At 41.1% G+C, this 20,457-nt stretch overlaps 2 protein-coding genes and 1 pseudogene across 5 annotated transcripts; 2 read left to right on the top strand and 1 right to left on the bottom strand.

Moving 5' to 3' along the window:
- Nucleotides 1–6,389: 6,389 nt before the first annotated feature.
- LOC115749838 (RING-H2 finger protein ATL52-like) lies at nt 6,390–8,221 on the bottom strand. Its single transcript, XM_030686823.2, has one exon. The coding sequence runs from the start codon at nt 8,073–8,075 to the stop codon at nt 6,927–6,929; it is 1,149 nt and encodes a 382-aa protein (XP_030542683.1). The 5' UTR covers nt 8,076–8,221; the 3' UTR covers nt 6,390–6,926.
- A 6,084-nt stretch (nt 8,222–14,305) lies between these two features.
- Nucleotides 14,306–16,523, top strand: LOC115749850. Of its 4 annotated transcripts, none has more exons than XM_030686842.2 (5): nt 14,306–14,683; nt 14,759–14,854; nt 14,918–15,015; nt 15,107–15,306; nt 16,265–16,523. In XM_030686842.2, the coding sequence occupies exons 1-5, from the start codon at nt 14,523–14,525 to the stop codon at nt 16,370–16,372; spliced, it is 663 nt and encodes a 220-aa protein (XP_030542702.1). In that variant the 5' UTR covers nt 14,306–14,522; the 3' UTR covers nt 16,373–16,523. The 4 variants fall into 4 exon arrangements, with proteins under 4 accessions (XP_030542702.1, XP_030542704.1, XP_030542705.1 ...); XM_030686844.2 differs by having other exon boundaries at nt 14,309–14,683; nt 14,933–15,015; XM_030686845.2 differs by having other exon boundaries at nt 14,311–14,683; nt 14,786–14,854.
- A 613-nt stretch (nt 16,524–17,136) lies between these two features.
- Nucleotides 17,137–20,287, top strand: LOC115749821 (annotated as a pseudogene).
- The last annotated feature ends 170 nt before the right edge of the window (nt 20,288–20,457 follow it).

Consider the following 20,457-nt stretch of genomic DNA (forward strand, 5'->3'; position numbering starts at 1 on the left):
ATTGTTTTAAAAATTCTCTGAACTTTATACATCTTTCTAAAAAATTTGATTCTTTCTTTTCCTTCTTTTTTTGTATTTCACCGGCTCTTGTCCAGTTGCCGGGGCAATTTCACAAGGCCGTAGTGGAGAAAAAGAAAAGAAAAGAAAAGAAAAAGATCAAACAATCACAACAAATTTAATTATTTTTTAAAAAATGCAAAAACTATCTAAGTCAATGGTATCCATGCCACGTAGAATGATCCTCATCTACGTCAACAAATTACCGAATAAAATTGGCCGGAAGGATTGTATTGGCAAATCGTCAAAAAGCCTAAGACTAAATTGGTTAAAATAAAAAATTTAGGATTTAATTAACACCCAAACAATAAGCTTATAATTTTTTTGATAATTTTCTTCGTGTACCAAAGTTAGAATGATAATGTACGTCATACTTCTACTGTTGGATCTGTGCATCTAAGACATGAAAAAGAGGTAATAAATAGTCTAACCCGCCATTTGAACTATCTATATAGATTAGGTGTTGAATAAAGAAAGGGCCTTAAAAGTATTCTCGATTATAATAACCCAATCTGTCGGCTGCTCTTCCTAGAAATCGACTAGACCAAGTAGATGGTGGGGATCTTCAGGCCGGACAATCAAGCCTCGTTATCTCAAATTAGCTTTGCCAAGAGGGTATGAGATCTTCCAATAGATTACTAGGGAAGCCATGATTAATCCCTTCGCCAAGTCGGGCTAATCACGCAGTTTCATTTCATAAGCAAAGTGAAGATCGCGAGAGGATAGGGGTGTCAAGACTGTAAGCAGACTAACTGGTGGAAGCCCGCTCGAACAGATAGAACGAGCGAAGAGCTAATAGAGCCCCGAACAAACAAGTGCCGCGACTTTCGTACCCACCAAACCTTATCTTGGTTGCGGAGCGAAGCCTATGCAACGGTCAACTAATTATTATCATTGAACTGATGTTCTGCAGATTTCGATAACAATATCATGTGCAACAGCGATCTTTAGTGACGCTATACCAAACAAACTCGGATTAGATCAAGACAATCTGCTGGGTTCTTGTTTTTTTCTCAGACCAAGCCAAGCCAGGAAAAGTAAGAGCGATTTGCTGAATGCTGACTTATATACACTCGTCGTCACCGTGGAGGAAAACTTGGGCCTTATTTCCGAAACAACCGCCCCCACCTTCAGGTTTAGTCTCAAATCAACCTCGAATTTTTTCTTTTATCTTAGAAAAAATTCGCGAAACTTTAGGTACAATGTTAAATGTGTCCCGGATTTTGTTTTGTCTAAAAGAAGTCATAAATTTTCAATGTATTCTCAAGTCTATCTCATGATCGAGTCCCAAATTGATGTGGCATTTCAATATCGAAAAAAAAAAAAACCACATTAGCAAAGTAATGAAAAGATAGGTACGGATCGACGTGGTATTTCCGCGTGGATAACAAATCCACCCCAAGAAAAAGCTCTCCCCGTCCTAGGAAATCAAAATTAAAGACGGCTAACGTCGATTTTTGGATAGAGGATTGATTGGGCAGTTTGAAAGTAGAGTAAAATTTGGGTTTTTTTTTTAGACAAAAAAAAGTTCGGGACAGATTTGAGACTAGACATAACATTTAGGTTTTTTCTTTTAGAGAAAAAAAAAATCGGGTAAGTTTGAGACTTTACTTAAAGTTAATTTTTTTTTTTAGGGAATTAGGCTGAAAAACTAATCGGAATCGTTATCATCTCGAAGATCACCAGGGCTCCATCCACGTTGAACTTATCGTAGAATAATGACAATGTCAATGAACGACCAACGAGAGAGAGAGAGAGAGAGAGAGAGAGAGAGAGAGAGAGACTTTGGTGATATCTGATGCATATTCCTATTGGGATCGACGAACCGTAGATGCTAGGCGAGGCCACCAATAGTTTTCTTGAACGTGAGAGCTGTCGATTCGTAGCGAAAGACTTCGCCCCCCATCAACGGTCAACTTCTGGCAAAATTTTCGCACGAGGCTTTGATTTCTTGCTGCTTCGATCCTTTCATCATTTTTTCTGTCTCTTTCTGCCGGGTGGTTTGGTGGTAATACGCCCATTGATTAGTCGACCACAAAGGCGAGCGGGGAATTGAGTTGCGCCGACCTCCGTGGAGGATTCAGCCCAAAAAGTCTCGGACGGACAAGGGTCGGATATCAGAGTTTGATGTGCAATGATTTCGATGAGCGATTGAAATCCGATCGAGGATGACCAATCGGCAATTGAAATGTCGAATTTCACTTCAAAATAAGCAATAAATGGATCTTAGTATGCCTTCAAGTCTCCAGGACTATGTAACATTCGAATCACTAAAACAATGTGGAAACGGGAAATGGAAATAAATACGGAAACTGTACGAGATTTTTTTTTTTTGAATTGGAACGGATGGCTTACGATCTCGGATGCCATGCATGCTCGATTACTGAAGGAGATGACTGGACTGTGTAGAGAAGGTAAAAAACTTACGAAGTATTGACTTGAAACTTATAATCTAGGATAAGTCTGAATTTGGGAAAGCTAATCTAATTTGTAACAAATTCAGACTCAGATAATAGCTACTCTAAATTGACCGGTTACAATGATCTTCTCCTCTTCAAAATCTGATGTGCTGTGGGTACTTTTTGATGTCTTAATTGCTTGCGTGTGCGCACGTGTCCGTTGATGATTGGTGCTTGTATCTTAAATAGGTCATTCCTCTATCATAAAAAATTGCTCAAAAATTTTAAACTTATTGTACTTTTACCAATTTAATTATAGACCTTTTAAATTATGCCGATTGTATTCTCAACATTTATGCGTTTTGCCAATTGAATCTATCCGATCAATTTTAGTAAAAAATTATTGATGTTGATGCCGGCCATCCTACCTAGCATGGCGACATTGACATGGATAATTCTAAATAGTGTTTTAATACTATATCGATTTTCTTATTTCATTTCTTGTTATTTTATTTTCTTGCGTTTTCTTTGTTTTTTTTTTCATTTTTTCTATTGAAATGGCCAGTGGCGAGGGTTGGTGACCTCTGCCTACCATTGACCGAGGGCTGGTCGCCAACCCCCGGGCGAGGGCTGCGAATTTAGGCCTACAATGAAAATATGTCTATTTACAATTGCATGACCAAATTCTACACGAGCTTTTAATAAGTAAATAGACCTGAAGAAAAGAGGCTCACCATGACATAAGAGTTACACACGCTCCAAGCGCATCGCGGACCCCAATGATCAAGTCCATATTATCCTTCTATCTATACAGGATGAACCATAAATGAAATTGTGCATCATCACCTACTCATTTCTAAGATTGGGGAACTACTGTGAAATGGCGATCTTTAGGTCAAAGATCATGAAAGCGGCGAGAGAGTCGAAATACTATGCTAGACGAATGATCATGCTTTCTTTCTTTGACTAGATATGTCATTATCTAACTGATTTACGTTGTAACCCGTTTATATTTTTTTTTTTTTCCATAATTGATTATGTGACTTTAAGATGCTCCAATGAGCTATTTAGATCATACAATAATCATGGATCGGTTATTGGAACATGTCTCCTTTTGCAAACTGTGAGAAAGAGACCACTATACTTTTGTTTGTGCATTCTCGCCATTAACCATGAGTTAATTCGGTGAGAATCTATGAGATTCTTATCATTTCAATTCTAGCCCTACTTTATTATCTTTTCAATTAGGTCCGACGATTCAAAAAAGTTATATTGTGGGGTATTGAACGATCTTATTACAATCTCGCCTAGCGGACATTGCGGAGAATGCGATGTATAGGTTTTTCTTTTCTCCGATTGAAAGCCTTTCTCACATCTTGACCAATAAGTTGTTTGAACAAAAATTATGCATATTATCTAAAGCAGTCAGATTTTGGATTTTCCTTTTTCATTTCCTTTATTGGATTTGGGAGTTAACGATGATAAAAATCACAATTTTTTTTTCGGCGGCAATATATAACAGCATATTTATTATTTACATTGATATGCAATTCGTAAAAAAAATTAGAATGACATATGAAAATATCCGACTTAACCACTTAGTGAATAATAAAATTTATGAATTTCATATTTTATCATATTCAATTTTATCTCAAGTAGAAATTCATACGATCAAGATAAAACTTGTGGTGACAGCGAGGAAATGGATTAATGACAGGTGGCCACATGTCATAAGGACATGGACCAACTTGAAGTCTGCCAGAGTCCAGAGGTAATTAGGGGTAGGCCATATCAGGTCTTCGGGTAGGCCACATCAGGTCTTCCAAATGGATAAGCTGCAGATTTGCCCCTAATTTAAGTTAACCCTCGACTTAGATCCAAAAAAAAAAAAAAGGGTTAACCCTCTGCAGGCCGTGCACGGTCCCTTGTGATACTAAACTATTGAAGCAGATCGACGATGGAAATTCCCGGTCCAAAGCATTGTCGAGAAAATAGAGAAAGGAAAGTGGCGCTAAATAGATGGAGATCTGCGTTCAAATCCCATCAATCGCGTGTAAACTTTTCTGGGTAAAAAGCAACGGGCCAAATATATAGACCGAAACAGTTCATGAGACTTCTAGAGTATTTCCCGAGTCTCTAGATGATTGATTGTTTATGCTTGCCTCCCTAAATTATTTGAAAACGGAAGGAAGAAAATAAAGGCGTGGAACCTTTTTACGATCTTGTTTCGAACCAATACTCAGACAAATGAACTTCTTCGAAACAAATACATTGTCATTGCCTACTTTTCATTAATCAAACTACTGATTTAATCTTAGAAAATATGCGGAAAGTCTAATTGAGCAGCTGGTCTTGATTAAGTGATTAATCAATCGGACGACGTTTTTGTCCTTTTGGCCAAGTACAACGGGGTGCCCGCATCCAAGTTTAGGCAACCTCGTCCTTAGGAATTCTTGACGAATTCGAGAATGAGACGCTGTCGTGCACTCAAATTCAAGTCGCCGATACACTATTAGCATTTCGAGAATATAATTGGATAATTTTCCCGATCGAATAATGACGGAAAAGTTCATAATTTTGATCGTGATTAAAAAGGGGAAAAGAATCTAAATCAGATAACGCCAGGAAATTGAGTTCTTAAAGAGAATTTTGCCTATATTACATGGTTTAATTATTCGCACAAATTATAGACCAATGTAAAACACCAGACTATTTGCGCCGTCAATGCAATAACGAAGCCGTTTTGATGAATTTTTAATTTCTTGCCCTCGGAATTTATTGAACCAAAAAAATTATTTTAGCTAAACGGAAACTTATGAAGAAATTTAATCAATTCCACGTGTCAAAATTTATGTGCACAAGAAGAATCTTTATTATTGAATAATTGAATCCTAAACGCTACAACGGATTGGAAACCTAAAACGAAGATTACAGCAAAACCTATCAAGTGTCGAGTAAGGACTCAAGACAAAAGAGAACACAATTAAAAAAAGGCATAAGGAAACAATTGACGATAAACCTTCTCAATTAAGTTAATTTGTGATACGACTCTCGAAACCATTTTCTGATAATTTGGGATAAATTCGTCGATAGATGCTCGAATAAATGCCGGATCTTAATCCGACGTCAAAGAATCACAATTTTTTTTTATTGATTTACCATTGAAATGGGCACATTTTATCACGTTTAAATGTGTTGACCGTCCGAACATCGTGCCTTCTTCGACTTTCAAGTAGCGCACCAGCAATTCACTCCGACACTCGAATTAGAAAAACCACGATGAGGGCACCTACAATTTTTTGGCTTTTCCCAGAGTATAGTTTCAACAATTGGGTTGCGCCACACGCAAAAACTACTCCCCAATTCTATATATGGCTAGAAAATTCTACTACCAAACACGTTGAGAAAATCAAGCTAAATGTAAGTTCCGTTTGTTTCGCGGCAAATGGATGATGACCCGGAAAATATTTTCTTACAAATAATCGCTTGTATCGCTCAAAATAATTAGTCAATGAAAATGTTTTCATTATCGACAATAATTTATATTTAAATATTTTTGTGGACAATGAAAATATTTTTCATTTATCCATTTTTTAAGAGATAAAAGCGATCGCTTTTAGGAAAATATTTTCTAAATCATTTATTTTCCGCAAAATAAATGGAGCCGTAATGACATTGTAGATACTTCCCTAAGTTTGATTTACTATGAATTTTCTCGAATTGGCTATTTCCTTCGTCTAATCTGCTATTAGCTAAGCCTCTGCGACATCTATGACGTAATTAAACATCTTGCGATTTAATTTCTCCACTTTCGAGAGAAATTCTAAGGTACAAAATGTTTGTGCTGATGTGCAAGACTTCAGTAGCTCCCATGCATATGCAAGTGTTCGATTCTCAGTTGCTCTGTAATCCGATATACTGCAAAAAGTTCGGAGAAATGACACATTTCCCGATCAGAGCAGAAATCTTCCAAACATCACTAAAATCAAATTAACCTATAATGGTCATTTAAAGCACTGGATTAGGGGGGGTTTAAAGCATTGCTTTCTCTGATCGGTTTTCCCTTCCATGGACTCTGAAAAATTCTCTGGAAAAACCGGGAAAAGCTCACCATATTACCGAGAAAGAGACATGAACGCAAAGCAAAAATTTGAAACTTTCTCTTCTTCGCGGGGAGTGAAGGCAAGAGACAGACAGGATTAACATGTTTACTTTGTCCGTTTCCATCTCTTTAATCATCGTATAGCCATAAGTAAAATGCATTCACACTTTCTCTTTCGTTCTCGACGCACTACAGAGCAAAACCCCTGGCATTGGATTGGAGAAACTGGGCCATTTCTCTCAGCCGAGCTTCTCGTGGCTTGATCATGGACGTACCCACCATTCTTGACACTGTTGCGGATATCTCTGTGCTCCCCCAATTGAACTTGAGAAAACCCAGAAAGATAAATATCGGGGAATCGGTTGAGATTACCGGGGAAGAGTCGAGTTTGATGATGTCCGACTGTTATTGTTGTGTCGCGGCATGAAAAACCTCCCGCTCCATGAGAGCGACCTTGCTGCAGAGTGAGAGCTCGCGTTGGGACGATCCGCCGAGGAATTGCCGATCATACTTGACTCGGTTGTGTTCGCATCGGAGGATTGCGGTTCCGAACCTCCGTGCAGTTCGATTACCAGAAATGGAGAATCCACTGAAACCGACCTTCTCACCGGAACAGCCCCTTCTTCCTCTTCCTCTTCCTCCTCCTCCTCCTCCGCCTCCTCTGCCACCACACCCAATTGGCCGTCCTGACCGTTCACCTCGCCAATCTCCTTCGACAGGCCATCGCTATTAGATTCTCCAGATTCAACCCCTTCCTCTGCTCCTGCTCGGTGGCTGTTTTCGCCTCCGCTGACGACAGCCCCCACCGCGCGATCGCCGTCGCCGTCGAGAGGCTGAGAGAGGCGGGAGGGAGGCGGGAGGGGGAGAGGGATGGGGCCGAAGATCGCCCCGCGGCAGAGGGGGCAGTTGGTGTGCGAACTCAGCCACATGTCGATGCAGGGGACGTGGAACGCGTGGCCGCACTTGGGCAAAACCCTCAGCGTCTCGCCGTCACTGAACTCGGTCAGGCACACCGTGCAGTCGCTCCCTTCGACCAGTCCCTCGCCCTTACGGTACTCGCACACCGCGATCGAGCCTATCGCCGCCGGGCTCAGCCCCACCGTCCGGATGTACCATATTGGGTGATCCACGCGGTTCTCGTTGCCGAACTCGCCGTCGCCGTCGCCCCCTCCCCCTCCTCCCACACCGTCCAAGGGCGGGGGGTCGCGAGATCGGGTCCGCCGGCGGCGGAGGAGGCAGGTCTTGGCTATGATGACGTAGTAGCTGACGAGGAGGAAGACGCCGCCCAGTAAGGCGACGACGACGATCACGGCGGGGGGGAAGCGGGTGGATCCTGAGCCGCCGTCGTGGGGTAGGACGGACGGAGGCGGAGGCCAGTAGGGCGGCGGGGGGGAGAAGTAGAATTCTGGGCAGCCGTAGGGGCAGGCAGGGTCGCAGGAGGTCAGGCAGGAGGCGGTTTGGTTCGCGGGCGGGTTGCCCGAGGGGGCTTCGGCGTGGAGGAGCTTCCGGTGGCCCATCGCCGGTGGCGAATCAGTGAAGTGAAGGTTGTCGAAGATTGCAGAGAGAGAGAGAGAGAGAGAGAGAGAGAGAGAGAGATGTGCGAACTGGAAGGTGGAAGAAAACAAGGTTACTCCTTTTCGAGATCGACGGGGGGAGAGAGAGAGAGAGAGAGAGAGAGAGAGAGAGAGGTGGTTTAAAGTCAATGACGACCATGCCACTACGACGTCGTCACGATCTCCAACCGGCTTTCCGCTTTTTTCCATTTGTTCACTGCTTGCCTTTCTTTTAACACCCTGCCGTTTGCCCTCCCTTTTTATTACATCCCACAGCTTCGGCTCGATATTACCCTAAAAAAGAACTGGATAAGATTTTTCTCATATGGTATTTGCACAATTGCACCTTTCGATTTGCAAAATTTGTGCTTTACCTAAAGGGAAACTTTCATTTTAGGCCGGCAATTAAAGTCATGCCATTCGAGAAGAAAATATAGGGGAAAAAAACACGAGAGGTGAATCGCTACAAATTGAAGGCGAGACCAAGACCGACCCTTTTGGGAGGTAAAGTCTCGGACCTCTTCGTTACATCACTTATGCGTTAATCCTCAGTCATATACATTTATAGCCGATGCATTTTTGTACTTTTTAATGCATTCCCTATACATTAACACGGGAGAATCAGATTTTCTTTTTCTAGTGATTTCCTTTTTCGTTTGCCCACGCAATTTTTCATCTGTAATCTCTGGCCTAAGAATTAAAAGTCGGCAGGGGTTTTATTTCTTCGTACTTGCCTTCTTTTGTTATGTTTTAAAACGGAATGAAAATATCTTTCAACGGTATTCGCGAGAGTTGCTATTAAAATTTGGAGAGTGGGAGGTCATACTAGCTTATGTTTTGGGGCGGTGGCCGTCGCTAATTGAAATGGCATTTGATTGATTAAGAATTATTAATTATAAGGTCGTTGTCTTCTGTACGTTTAAAAAAATGATGTTAGCTTTTAAGGTAGGCCTAAAGTCGCCTATTTATCATTAGGAGAATTTACATAAAGAGGAAGAGATTAGTGGCCAGAAGCAGTTGGAACTCGCGTGTCACCTTCTATGTCCTACCTAATGTGCCTATTATACTAAGACTTTTGATCCCCTAATGGACAAAAACAAAGAAAAAAAAAACCTGACATGAGTTTTGATCATTCATGAGAAATGATAACGTAACTGTTCTTAACCTGTCGTGAGATTGATGATATGTTTCAAGTCACAAAAAAAATAAAAAATTATTGCAGCTTTTTTAAGAAATTGTGGCCCGTAACTTATTATTACTCTTACGGTCACTCAAATATTGCTATGCTAGCATGACCCATCATCTAATTCAATTGGAACAATCTCACCATTTTCTTTCATTCTTGTGATGTTGGTGAAGAATAATTTGCTCACATCTACGGCTCAGTTTCACTACCCTCCTCAAAGAACCTCCGAGTTCCCACACACGTTTGTTCGTGAGTCTACCATCTCCACGCCGGCGAAAAAGAGCAGTTCGATTTTAGAAGACCACCCGTTCCATCGCATTATACCTGTCCCCTATCGCCTGAGTTCGCACGCATTTTCAGTCCAGTGCTCATGTGCCGTTTCTTCCGGCCAGAGAAAGCATGCTTCCCATAGCCGGGGGAAGTGTATTGGAATATATCCAAGACACGGGAAGAGAGCATTTGCTAAAGGGTCGATCTCATTTTAAGTTCAACACCTTTTCCAAGAGTCAGCAGGATTGTCCACTTATATCTAATTTTAAGGGGCGATTTACTCCGACAAGAAAGCCATCACTAGCAGAAACCGCCACAAGCTCAGCTAAGCCAGTAGCCAACGCCATTTACCTTGTTGAGAGCAAGAATGTATGTGGCTCCTCGGCTGCTAGGAAAGGCATAGGAATGTGGTGATCATAATAAGGTGCGGCATAAAACGTGACGAGTTACGCCATGCTGAAACTTCATTTGCTTCGGCAGTTACATCTTGTTCCTCTAGGTTGGATACCTTTCGTACAGGGAAGATCTCCTCCTTGCATGTAAACATGTTTTGCTCGAGGTCAAAGCCGTTTTGTTCATCATGCGAGGAGTCGGCTCGTACACCACGGTGGTCTTGTGTTGTGTTGAGCCAGTTAAACAGGTCATTCTGTACATGCCCTGTTCGTGCGATTGAGTTGGAAAAAAACTCGATCAAAGCATGATATGATAAGTGCTTGATAACCTGAATGTACCATTATAAGGGTCTGCATGGTAACAATTTTGTTTTTGTGATTCTATTCCCAAAAGCAAAAAAAATGAGAATCATGTTTGATAACACATATAATTTTGATTATGATTCTAGAAGCAGAATCAGTTTTGAAGAAAAAATGACCATTTTTGCAAAACCACAAAAAAGTTGGTTTTGACAAAAATAATCACTTTTGCAAAACACAAAAACCTTTTCTTTTCTCATTTCTTTCGTTACTATTTTATATTTACATTTTTCAAATTAAAATTTGGATCTTATTTATATCATGCTGAAAAAAAAAATAAGTGTATTTCAAATTATTATTTTTTGTGTATTGAAAATTGATCTTCAATTTACGAAGAAAATTTTAAAGTAATTACAAAATTAATTGATTTAAATAAAAAAATTGGGAAGAGAAAGTATTTTTGGGAACATAAATTTTGTACAGTTATCAAACGTGTTTCTATTCATGAACAGAATCACAATACGGTTATCAAACACATTCTGATTCTCTAAAAACTCATTATAACCATAATCAGAAAAAATCATTATAACCATAATCTGTTTTTGGGAACAAAATTGTTGCCATGCAGACCCTAAGTAGTCCAAGTTGTATGAGCCACGTTAAGTCGGACCAACTCAAACACGAACCGGACAACCTGAATAGTCTTTTTGAGGTAAAATTTGGTTTATCTCCTTTTATTCGTGAAAATGACGTGCTTCATATGATTATTTACACAAGATCAAATACTTCTACGAAAAAAAATGGAATAATATAATGAACACTCAATCATTTATTTTATGTACAAATAAATTCAAAGTTGATTCTAAGTCATGAAAAATACTTCCTAATGATAATACCTAAGTAAAGTATGATGATGGTCAATATTTTCCACTTGCCATATAGTCGGTAGTAGTTAGGGATGAGCGGTTCCAAGTTCCTTACGGGTTCCATCTAAAACCTGGAACCTACCCGTTGAAATAGGTTCCTCATTTTTTGGAACCTAGAATCTACCCGTCATACCTTGGAACCTAGAACCTACTCTGTCACGGGTTCTAGGGTCGTTTCCAAGGTACCCGAGAACCTATCAATTTTTTTTATTTTATTTTCTTTTTCATTTTTAGTTAACCAAAATAAGAGTGAACGGTATAACATCTGAGAGAAAATAGAGATGAGTGATTTTAGGTTTCGTACATATTACATTTAGAACCCGAAACCAATCCATTGGGACACGTTTATCATTTTTTGGAACGTGAAACCTAAAAGTTTGTTTGGCTCTAGATTATACACTCAGTATCGGATGCCATAGAACATTGCGGGATCGTGCAAAAACACATACCAAGAAAAATATAAAAATTTATTTCAGGATCTAGGGTCCATGTTACGGGTTCCAGGTTCCGGGTTCTAGGTAGTGGAACCTAAAACCTACCCACCGGAACAGGTTCCTCAATTTTTGGAACCTGGAACCTACCCTACATACCTTGAAACCTGGAACCAGATCGGATCCTCTAAGTTCCGGTTCCAGGTTCTCGGTTTTACCCCGAAACCATGCTCACCCCTAGTAGTAGTAAACAATAACAAAGCTAGTAAGTTTCGGATCGAATAGGTTGAATCCGACCCGAACAGAACCCATCAATTTATCATTTCAAATTTCTCATGAAGCCACTTTACCAAGTTATTTTTCATACCCATTTCATGTGTGTGTCTGTGTGTGTGTGTGTGTCTGTGTGTGTCTGTGTGTGTCTGTGACCATTGTTGGAGTTGAAGACCCACGCATGGCCTACCAAGCTCTCCCTCGGTTCTCTTCAAAGTCTTTTATATTATGGATAATGACATAAATGATCCCCGAACTTTGACTCAACGTGTAATGTAATTCTTGAACTTTTAATTTGATCAATACAGTCCCTGAAATTTAGCCTAGTGTGCAATGTGGTCCCTGAATTTTTAATTTGATCAATAGTATCCTTGAATTTTTGGAACATGTGCAAGTTAGTCCCTGAACTATATGAAGATGTTCAATGTAGTCCTTTCATTTATTCAAATTCGGGAACGACATTAGACATTTTCTTATAGTTCAGGGAATATGTTGAATATATTCCAAAAATTTGGGGACCACATTGAACAAATTGAAAGTTCATGGATCATATTGCACATTGGATTAAAGTTTAGGGACCATTTGTGTCATTTTCCCCTTACATTTTTAGGATCAAGATTCTCTTCATTAGGAAGTAAATCGAAGGGAAATTAACATATGTAACAAACAATCTTATCCATTCGTAATTTAAGGATTCTAACCACTCACTAGTAAACAATCTTATCCATTGGCTATGCCCAAATGAGGCCCTCGCCGGTCGCCGGTGGCCGGCCACCAAGAAAAGGGGAAAAAAATAGAAAATAAAAATAAAAAAGCAAATGACAAAAATGTTTTCGTTTTTTATCAGGCTCTTCTTTAAAATATAGAGGGCACTCCATGCCATTTTTTAAAGTAAGATCAACTTCCGGCCTTTATTTGAAAAAAATAAGAGCATTTTGAGCTATTATTTGGATTTTTTTTCGTTTTTTTTTTCTTCCTTCTCCTTTTTTCCGATTGTTGATTTGACTCTAGTAGGCTGGGGAGATGTCCGGGGGCTCGTGCCTAGCAAGACAAAGTGCAAACAGAGCGCGTACTTTGAGGCTAAAAAACTATGGGAAAAGACATCGACCGTAAACTTTTTTTAATTAATTGAATGTCCTAAGATTAACTCAGAAACTTATAAAGCTTTTGTCGTCTTTTTGGTTTTAACTTTTTTTACGAATGTAACCTCTTTTCGTTTATTTTTTTATATAAAAAAATCTTATCAAGATCCGGAAAATTATATAAATTTTAGAAACCTACGACAAAAATTGTAAGGGGACGTCGTAGGTGTCAACAGCGGTAGTATATTACGCGAGTTTTAGGTGTTTTGGGCTAAGCAAAAATCGAAGGGTGTTCGTCGTAAATCTAAATTAAGCAAAGAGCAAGAAAGTAAAAGTTTTTTCAGACAAGCATTGAGATTAGATTTTATCAAACACCAAACATCTCAATTATTTGGTTTTCGAATTTTACGTGCAGTTGATTTGACTTGCAATAGTGTCACCAAACACATTCTTACGCCGCTAGTCCAAAGGAGCTAGAAGTTTGCCTTTCGCTAAGCTAAGATTGTAGTATCTGGTTTTTGTTCGTGGATTGTCTATCCCAGGATGAACCTATTCCGATGGACCGGACCAACCGTCTCTCCCGAAGTGACCGGCATTGCCCTCGACCTCGATTAAGATTGATCAACATGGGCCTTCCAATGGTCTCGTCGGTTCACAAGCATGCCGGAATCATTGATGCGAGGATGCTGTCGAGTCGAAATCGAATGAGTGAACTAAGCATAAGAAAAAGAGAATGATCAACGACCGACTGATCAAGAAAATCGTCCAAAAAGTCCTATATCTTTCAATTTCACTAATTTAAATATTTTCATATTTTATCAATTGAGTACATCCAGCTAATTTTGACCAAAAGTCATTAACATAAACGCCGACCGTCTTACGTGACAAGGCCGGCGCTAATGTGAATGATCTTTAATGATATTTTAATTTTGTTTGTTTTTTCTTCAAACTTTTTATTTTTGTTTTCCTTTTTTTTCTTTGCTAGGGAGGGTCACCAGCGACCCTCGCCAGCCACAAAGGCCTCGTCTATTGCCGGCGGGGTGGCAAAGGCCCTCGAAATGGACGTTGTTTCGATTTTGTTCAAATTTGGAAAATAAGTCTTCAAGTCAACCCTTGAACCTTCTTCACAACTTTAAATTAGACAAAAGGGAAGGCGGGGGTTGTATTATAGCTTAGCTGATCATGATAATAGATAAGAGCCTTGGAGGAAACCAACGTGGACTGAGTAAAACCTCAACTGGGTTAGGTGGTTCTCCCTACGCAAACGCTTATGACATTCAAATTCTCATTAAGAAACGTGTTTCAGAAAAAGAAGAGACCGAACTCCAATATTTGACTTTATACATAAACTATTGATCTGTATATCATAACCTTGTCAATAACATATTCCTCGTCTTCGTCCATTGTCCCACGTTACCATCCGATAATCAACATCTCTCTCCCTCACAATCCCTTTCCTCTCCAAATCCAAGCCCCCTCCTTTCTCTTTCTCAAAACTTCCAACCCATCAGCTTGGAAGCAAGCGCGCTTGAGGCTGGGTATAGTCCACGTATGTCGACGGCGGCGAGGCTCATAACTTTGTCCCACGGTTTGACCGGCAAGGACGCCGGTCGGAGAAGCCGTTTTGCGACGTCGAGACAGATGGACCATTGCCGGTTCGCAGATAGCCGGGGCATGACGTCTCTCGGTGCCCGACAAAGCGCTCGAACAAGGTGAGCATTGTCTTCATTATCCACGGCTTCGGGTGTAAATTTCTAGGATTAGTTCTTCCGACTGGATATTGACAGATTTAGAACGGATGTGTTTAATCTAAGGGACGTGGCTGTTCGGAGCAGTGTCGATCCAGTGCCTCATCTTCCATCTGATCCTTCTCCGAGTTCTTGGTAAGTTTTGAAATCTGTATAGTCTTTCTTCTTGTTATTAGCTCTTGCTGAAACTGGAATTAGCTCTTCGCATGGCAGGAAATTCTGGGTTCTGGGGGTGTTCGTATCGTTCATTCTGCCATTTTGGAGGAACAAATGGGGTCCACTGTGGAAGCTGAAAAGTGAGTCTCCAATCCATAGCTCCTAATTGTTGAAAAATCTGGGCATGACCGTGTGATGAACGTGGAAAAATTAACTTTGAAAGTTTGGCAGACGAGGTTGAAGCGGTGGTCGAGAAGGCGGACCACGTGACGGAATTCGTGGAGGAGATGGCGGAGAAGGTGGAGCACGTGGCGGAGGAGGTCGCCGAGCATCTCCCGGACGGCAAGCTGAAAGACGCGGTGACCCTGGTGGAGCATCTGGCCGAGACGGCGGACAAGGATGCTCATCTCGCCGGAGACATCATCGACAAGGTCTCTCACCGAATCCCGCATTCTTCTTTCATCAATAGTTAATCCCAGTTTAGTACAATTTGCAACATTGCTTAAGAGTTGTTGCAGAACGTCTAGATCTGCCAACGTGATTATACAATTTGGTGCTTAAAAAAAAACAATGTTGACTAGAATCGGTGCTTTTGTGAGTAAAGGGCGCCTAATCACGTGCATAAGGTCCTATTTTCATTTTGCAAGTCTCTGTTTTTATATTAAGATAAAAGAGTTCTCTAATTTTTTTTTTATATATATAAACATGGCGAATCTTTGAACATGTTATATCCACATGCTGATAACCTTTTGAGTTGACCGTGTAATTAGTACTACTTAAAGGTGCCAATCATGTAAAATCTAAACAAATGTCACGTGACACGACACGACACAACACGCCGATACGTCATTTATTAAAATATAAAAAATTTCGACACGTTTGGACACGTTGTATATTAAATGTATATTTTTGCATATACATGATAATTATATGAAATTATCATAGGCCAGTTTCTTCTTCTTCTATTAGGGATTCTCCATTAGATTTTTTGGGGCCGGCTGAATATATTAATTTTAGGTGACTGGGTATATAACTTAAGCATATATATTTTTGATAGATTTACATTTTGATCTCTAATTTGTTTAAAATTGACCCCGTGCGCATCAAATTGGCGTGTCGGGGTGCTAGACTCATGTGTCATCGGCATGTCGGGAGCGCTAACCACGTGTCCGTCGAGTATCGGACACCGACGCGCATCCAAAACGACACGGAGGCCTCCAGAGAATGTCCATGCTTCCTAGTGTAAAACCATGATTAAAACGACTGGCATTTACTGCCGTTTCTTATGCAATTCTCATTTTCACCCATTACCGGTGGGTTTAGTGGGGATTAAATTTATGAAATATAAATTGCTGAATTTAATCGGGTGCGAATAAAATTGGATTGCAGGTGGAGGAAGTGGAGAAGGATGTAGACTCGTTCATGGAGCCAAGCAATGTTGACGACAGAGACGCCGAAATCTCCAAAGCAACGGATGAACAAGATCAGAAGAGCTAAGCTGGGTTTTTATTATGTTGTGTTAAAGTAAATTTTGGTTTGTACCCGATAAATTATTTTTTTAAATAACTTGGTATCCCAATTTAGATAGGCAAAATGGCAAATCATATATTCAATTTCAAAAATAAAACATGTATCGATTCAATCAGAACCAAGTTCATCTTGTCTCGACTCTCGCGTTGTGTTTTCGAATCTTCTTCACGCCCGAATCGTTAAATCGTTAAAGCAAGGTTCGAAGAACCGACTTTGCCTGTCAATGTTCGTTTCGATTTCTTGATTTTCACTATCACGTCTCTTTAAGTTTGGTAAATATTTCGGGGTTTGGTCATAAAAAAAAAAAAAGTATCTATATTTGTATCATAGTTTGGGATTATGATGGAATTTTTTGGAAAACAAAAACGGAAAAGAATAGTGAAGAAAAAAACCAAAATCTCAACCATCTCTTGTCTGTTCCCCTACATGCCGTTCTCTCTCGGGGGTCCAAGTCGGCAGCTCCACCCCTGGCCACCATGGCTGCCGCCCCGCCCGCCACCACGTCCTCGCCGTCTCTGGAGCTTGCCTACGCCCTGTCCTCCGGCCATCTCCGGATTTTTTTAATATCAACACCGCTCCACGCAGTCCGGCCGCCGAATCTTATCGTGTCGCTTTCATTGCTAATACTAGGCGACATCAAACCCGCCTTGCTTTTTATCTAATCCGATACATAAAAGTAGCAAATAAAGCCAACAAGCAATTGCCATCAATCAGCACATACAATCTCACAAATGAAACCTCCATTCCTCATCCTCATCCTCATCCTCATCCTCTTCATCTTCCCTCTACTGTCCACCGCTGCGACCGGCCAAAAGTATCAACTCGGGGGATGGCGGCCGATCGAGGAAATCAATGGCGCGCATGTCAAAGAGATGGCCCAATTCGCGGTCGCCAAGTACAATAAGTCGTCCGAGGCTAGCCTGGAGTTTCAGATACTGTTGAAGGCAGAGTCTCAAACCGTATCCGAGATCAATTACCGGCTTGTCATTGCCGAGAGGGACGGAAATTCGGTGAAGAAGTACGAGGCTGTCGTCCGGAAGGAGCCATGGGAGCATCTCACTAAGCTCACATCCTTCAAGGTCGTCTGATGGACTGAATGAAAGTGGGGACATATGAAATAACAATCGAGGATGTGAAGTATGTGAGTTTGTGTGTTCATCTTTGTATTAACTTGCGTTGTACCTTTTTTTTTTTTTTGGTCGGAAATTGTATTGCGTATGCACATATGTTTATGAGCTAAGAGAGATCCAATCGAGTTTTGCAGTTTGTGATTAATGGATTTTTGGATCCGGATCGCCTAACATTGGGATTTCCGCGATATGCGTGACATTACTCAAATCAGGCCGTCCAAATAAAAATGAATTGTCTGATTTGAGCCACGTTTGGGATTTAAAATTTTTCAAACTCCAAAAAAATTCCCCGCCCACTTTTTTTCCCTCCTTTTCAACACATGATGTGGCTCAAATCAGGCGATTCATTTTCATTTGAATGCCCTGATTTGAGTAATGTTACGCATGTCACGAAAATTCCTGATTTTTTTTGGGTGAAAATCCTACTTATGTTCGTAGTGACGTGGATTTTTCTTTTTTTTTTTTAATGAAAAAAATTCAAGTGGAAGGCATGTCCAAGTTTTTGATATAGGGAGCCCATCGACCGTGAATTTTATGATTTAATTGCATCATCGCAATTGTTATTAATAAGATCAGCCAAAATAAAGCTTTAAATACTCAATTGATTGACCATCAAAATGATAAGAAGTAATCCCGTTCTAAATAGCCTTCATACTCCAACGAGTTAGTGCCGCTTTCGCTGAACCGCACGAGAGTAGCCGGTCTCTTGTCGTTCGATTTTTCTTTTTAAGGTTAATAATTACACATTACTCAATACATTAAGCGAAAAAGTGTAACTTTTATTTTAGGGTTAATCCCACAAAAAACTTCAAACTGATATACCTGTGATAAATTTACTCCAAACTATTTTTTTGACCACCAAAACTCTAAACTAATACGGGTTTGACAAATTTACTCCAAACCGGTACACTCGTGACACATTTTTTCTCCTTTAGTTTTCGTTAAATTTTATCTCTAACTTGCAGAGTTGGATAATACTTTATAATTTCACTTGTAGGGTTTTTACCCTCTATTGTATCAATTTGAGATTTTTCGTGATATTAATCCAATTTAACGGAAGCTGAAAAAGGGTAAACTTGTTACTTGCATACTAGTTTGAGATTTTTGATGATCAAAATAATTAGTTTGGGGTAAATTTATCACGGATTATCAATCTGGATTTTTGGCAATCAAAAACATAGTTTATAGTAAATTTATCACATGTGTACCAGTTTGATTATTTTTAGGGGTAACCAAATCAGACCACCCGGACCGGGACCGCTCGGACCGAACCGGGACCAGTGGTCCCATTCCCGATTTTAGGGTCCTAGGACAGGACCGTCGGGACTGGACCGATCAAATTTTTTTTTTTTAAAGTTACCATATCTTTACTTGTTAAGGGTGTCCAATAAATTTTACCAAATTGAGAAGCTATTGTCACTCTTTATTTTTTAGGGAAAATTCCAATTAAGGGCCCCAAGTGCCCTGATTTTTTCAAATAATGGCCCAAAATGGAATTTGTTGCAAATAAGGGCCCAAAGTCCTTTATTTGTTTCAAAGAAGGGCCTGGTTTTTGTCTTTTTCTTTTTTTTTGCAATTTTATCTTTCTTTTTTTACTTTCCTTTTCATTTTTTCCTTCCCCTTTTTCTTTTTCTTTTTCCCCTCCCCTCCCCTTCCCCAGCCACAGTTCACCATTGATGTCCGCTTCTCTCTCTCGCTCTCCCTAGTCATCCACACTCTCTCTCTCCGATCTGATCTCTTGCAAGTCTCTGTCTTTTCGTTTTCACCTGTTTGAGATTCAAAGAAAACCATCAAAGAAGGAGAGAGAGAGAGAGAGAGAGAGAAGCGTACACGCCGGCCGTCGCCCTTGAAGACGTTCTTCCCGTCGGTGTACGGGAAGAAGATGGAGGACGCGACGACCAACCGATCGCAAGTATGCATGCTGACGGCCGACCATGTTCATGTCATCGTCGAGAGTAAGAATATTTGGCGGAAATAGAAACTTGAGACTGTGGCTGTCGTTGTTTTTGACCTCGGTCGCGTTCGGAGGTCCGACGTCAATGGTGGACCGTCTCCTTCATCCAGATGCTCAAGGCCCTCATGCCCGTCGCCGTCCACTCCATCGGCGTCTTGCTTAAGAGAGAGACCTTCAAGTCCCAGACCATGCTAAACATGGTGTCAATCTCGCTCAGCGTAGCCGCCTACGCCGAGGCCAATTCGACGCCTGGGGCGTGACCCTCCAGCTCGGCGCCATCGCCTTCGAGGCCACGAGGTTGGTCCCGATCCGGATCCTACTCACCTCCAAGGGGATCCAGCTGAACCCCATCACATCGCTATACTACGTTGCGCCGTGTCTGCTCGTCTTCCCCGCTCGTGTCATGGGTCTTCATGGAGCACCCGGTGCTCGTCAAGTCCTTGAGCTTCCGGCCCGACCTCTTGGTCTTTGGGACCAACTCGCTCTGCGTGTTCGCGCTCAACCCGGGCGGTGTTTCTACTCGTTGGGAAGACCTCGGCACCGACGATGAACGTGGCGGGCGTGGTGAAGGACTAGTTGCTGATCGCCTTCTCGTGGTCGGTGATCAATGACACGGTGACGTCGGTGAACCTGTTCGAGTACGGCCTCGCGTCGCGTACTACAACCACTCGAAGTTGCGGGCGCTCAAGGCGAAGGAGGCGCAGAAGAAGGTGGCGGCGCGAGCGGGCGAAGGGGAGGTTGCTGGAGCAGAGGGAAGGAGAGGGGTCGGTGGGAGAGAAGAGAGACTCTCAAGCCTAAGAATGACTGAGTCCTTGAACATTTGATGATCGAGAAGGAGAAATCAAGAAATCGGCGAAACGAAGAACAAAAATGGAGAGAATTTTAAGTGTACCCAGCAGAAAAACTAATCCAATGCAGAGTATGCAAATGCATTCTTGCAATTTCTTGCTCGGCTTCACATGCCGGTA

The sequence above is a fragment of the Rhodamnia argentea genome, chromosome 2, assembly GCF_020921035.1.
Source record: "Rhodamnia argentea isolate NSW1041297 chromosome 2, ASM2092103v1, whole genome shotgun sequence".
Taxonomy (NCBI): Eukaryota; Viridiplantae; Streptophyta; class Magnoliopsida; order Myrtales; family Myrtaceae; genus Rhodamnia; species Rhodamnia argentea.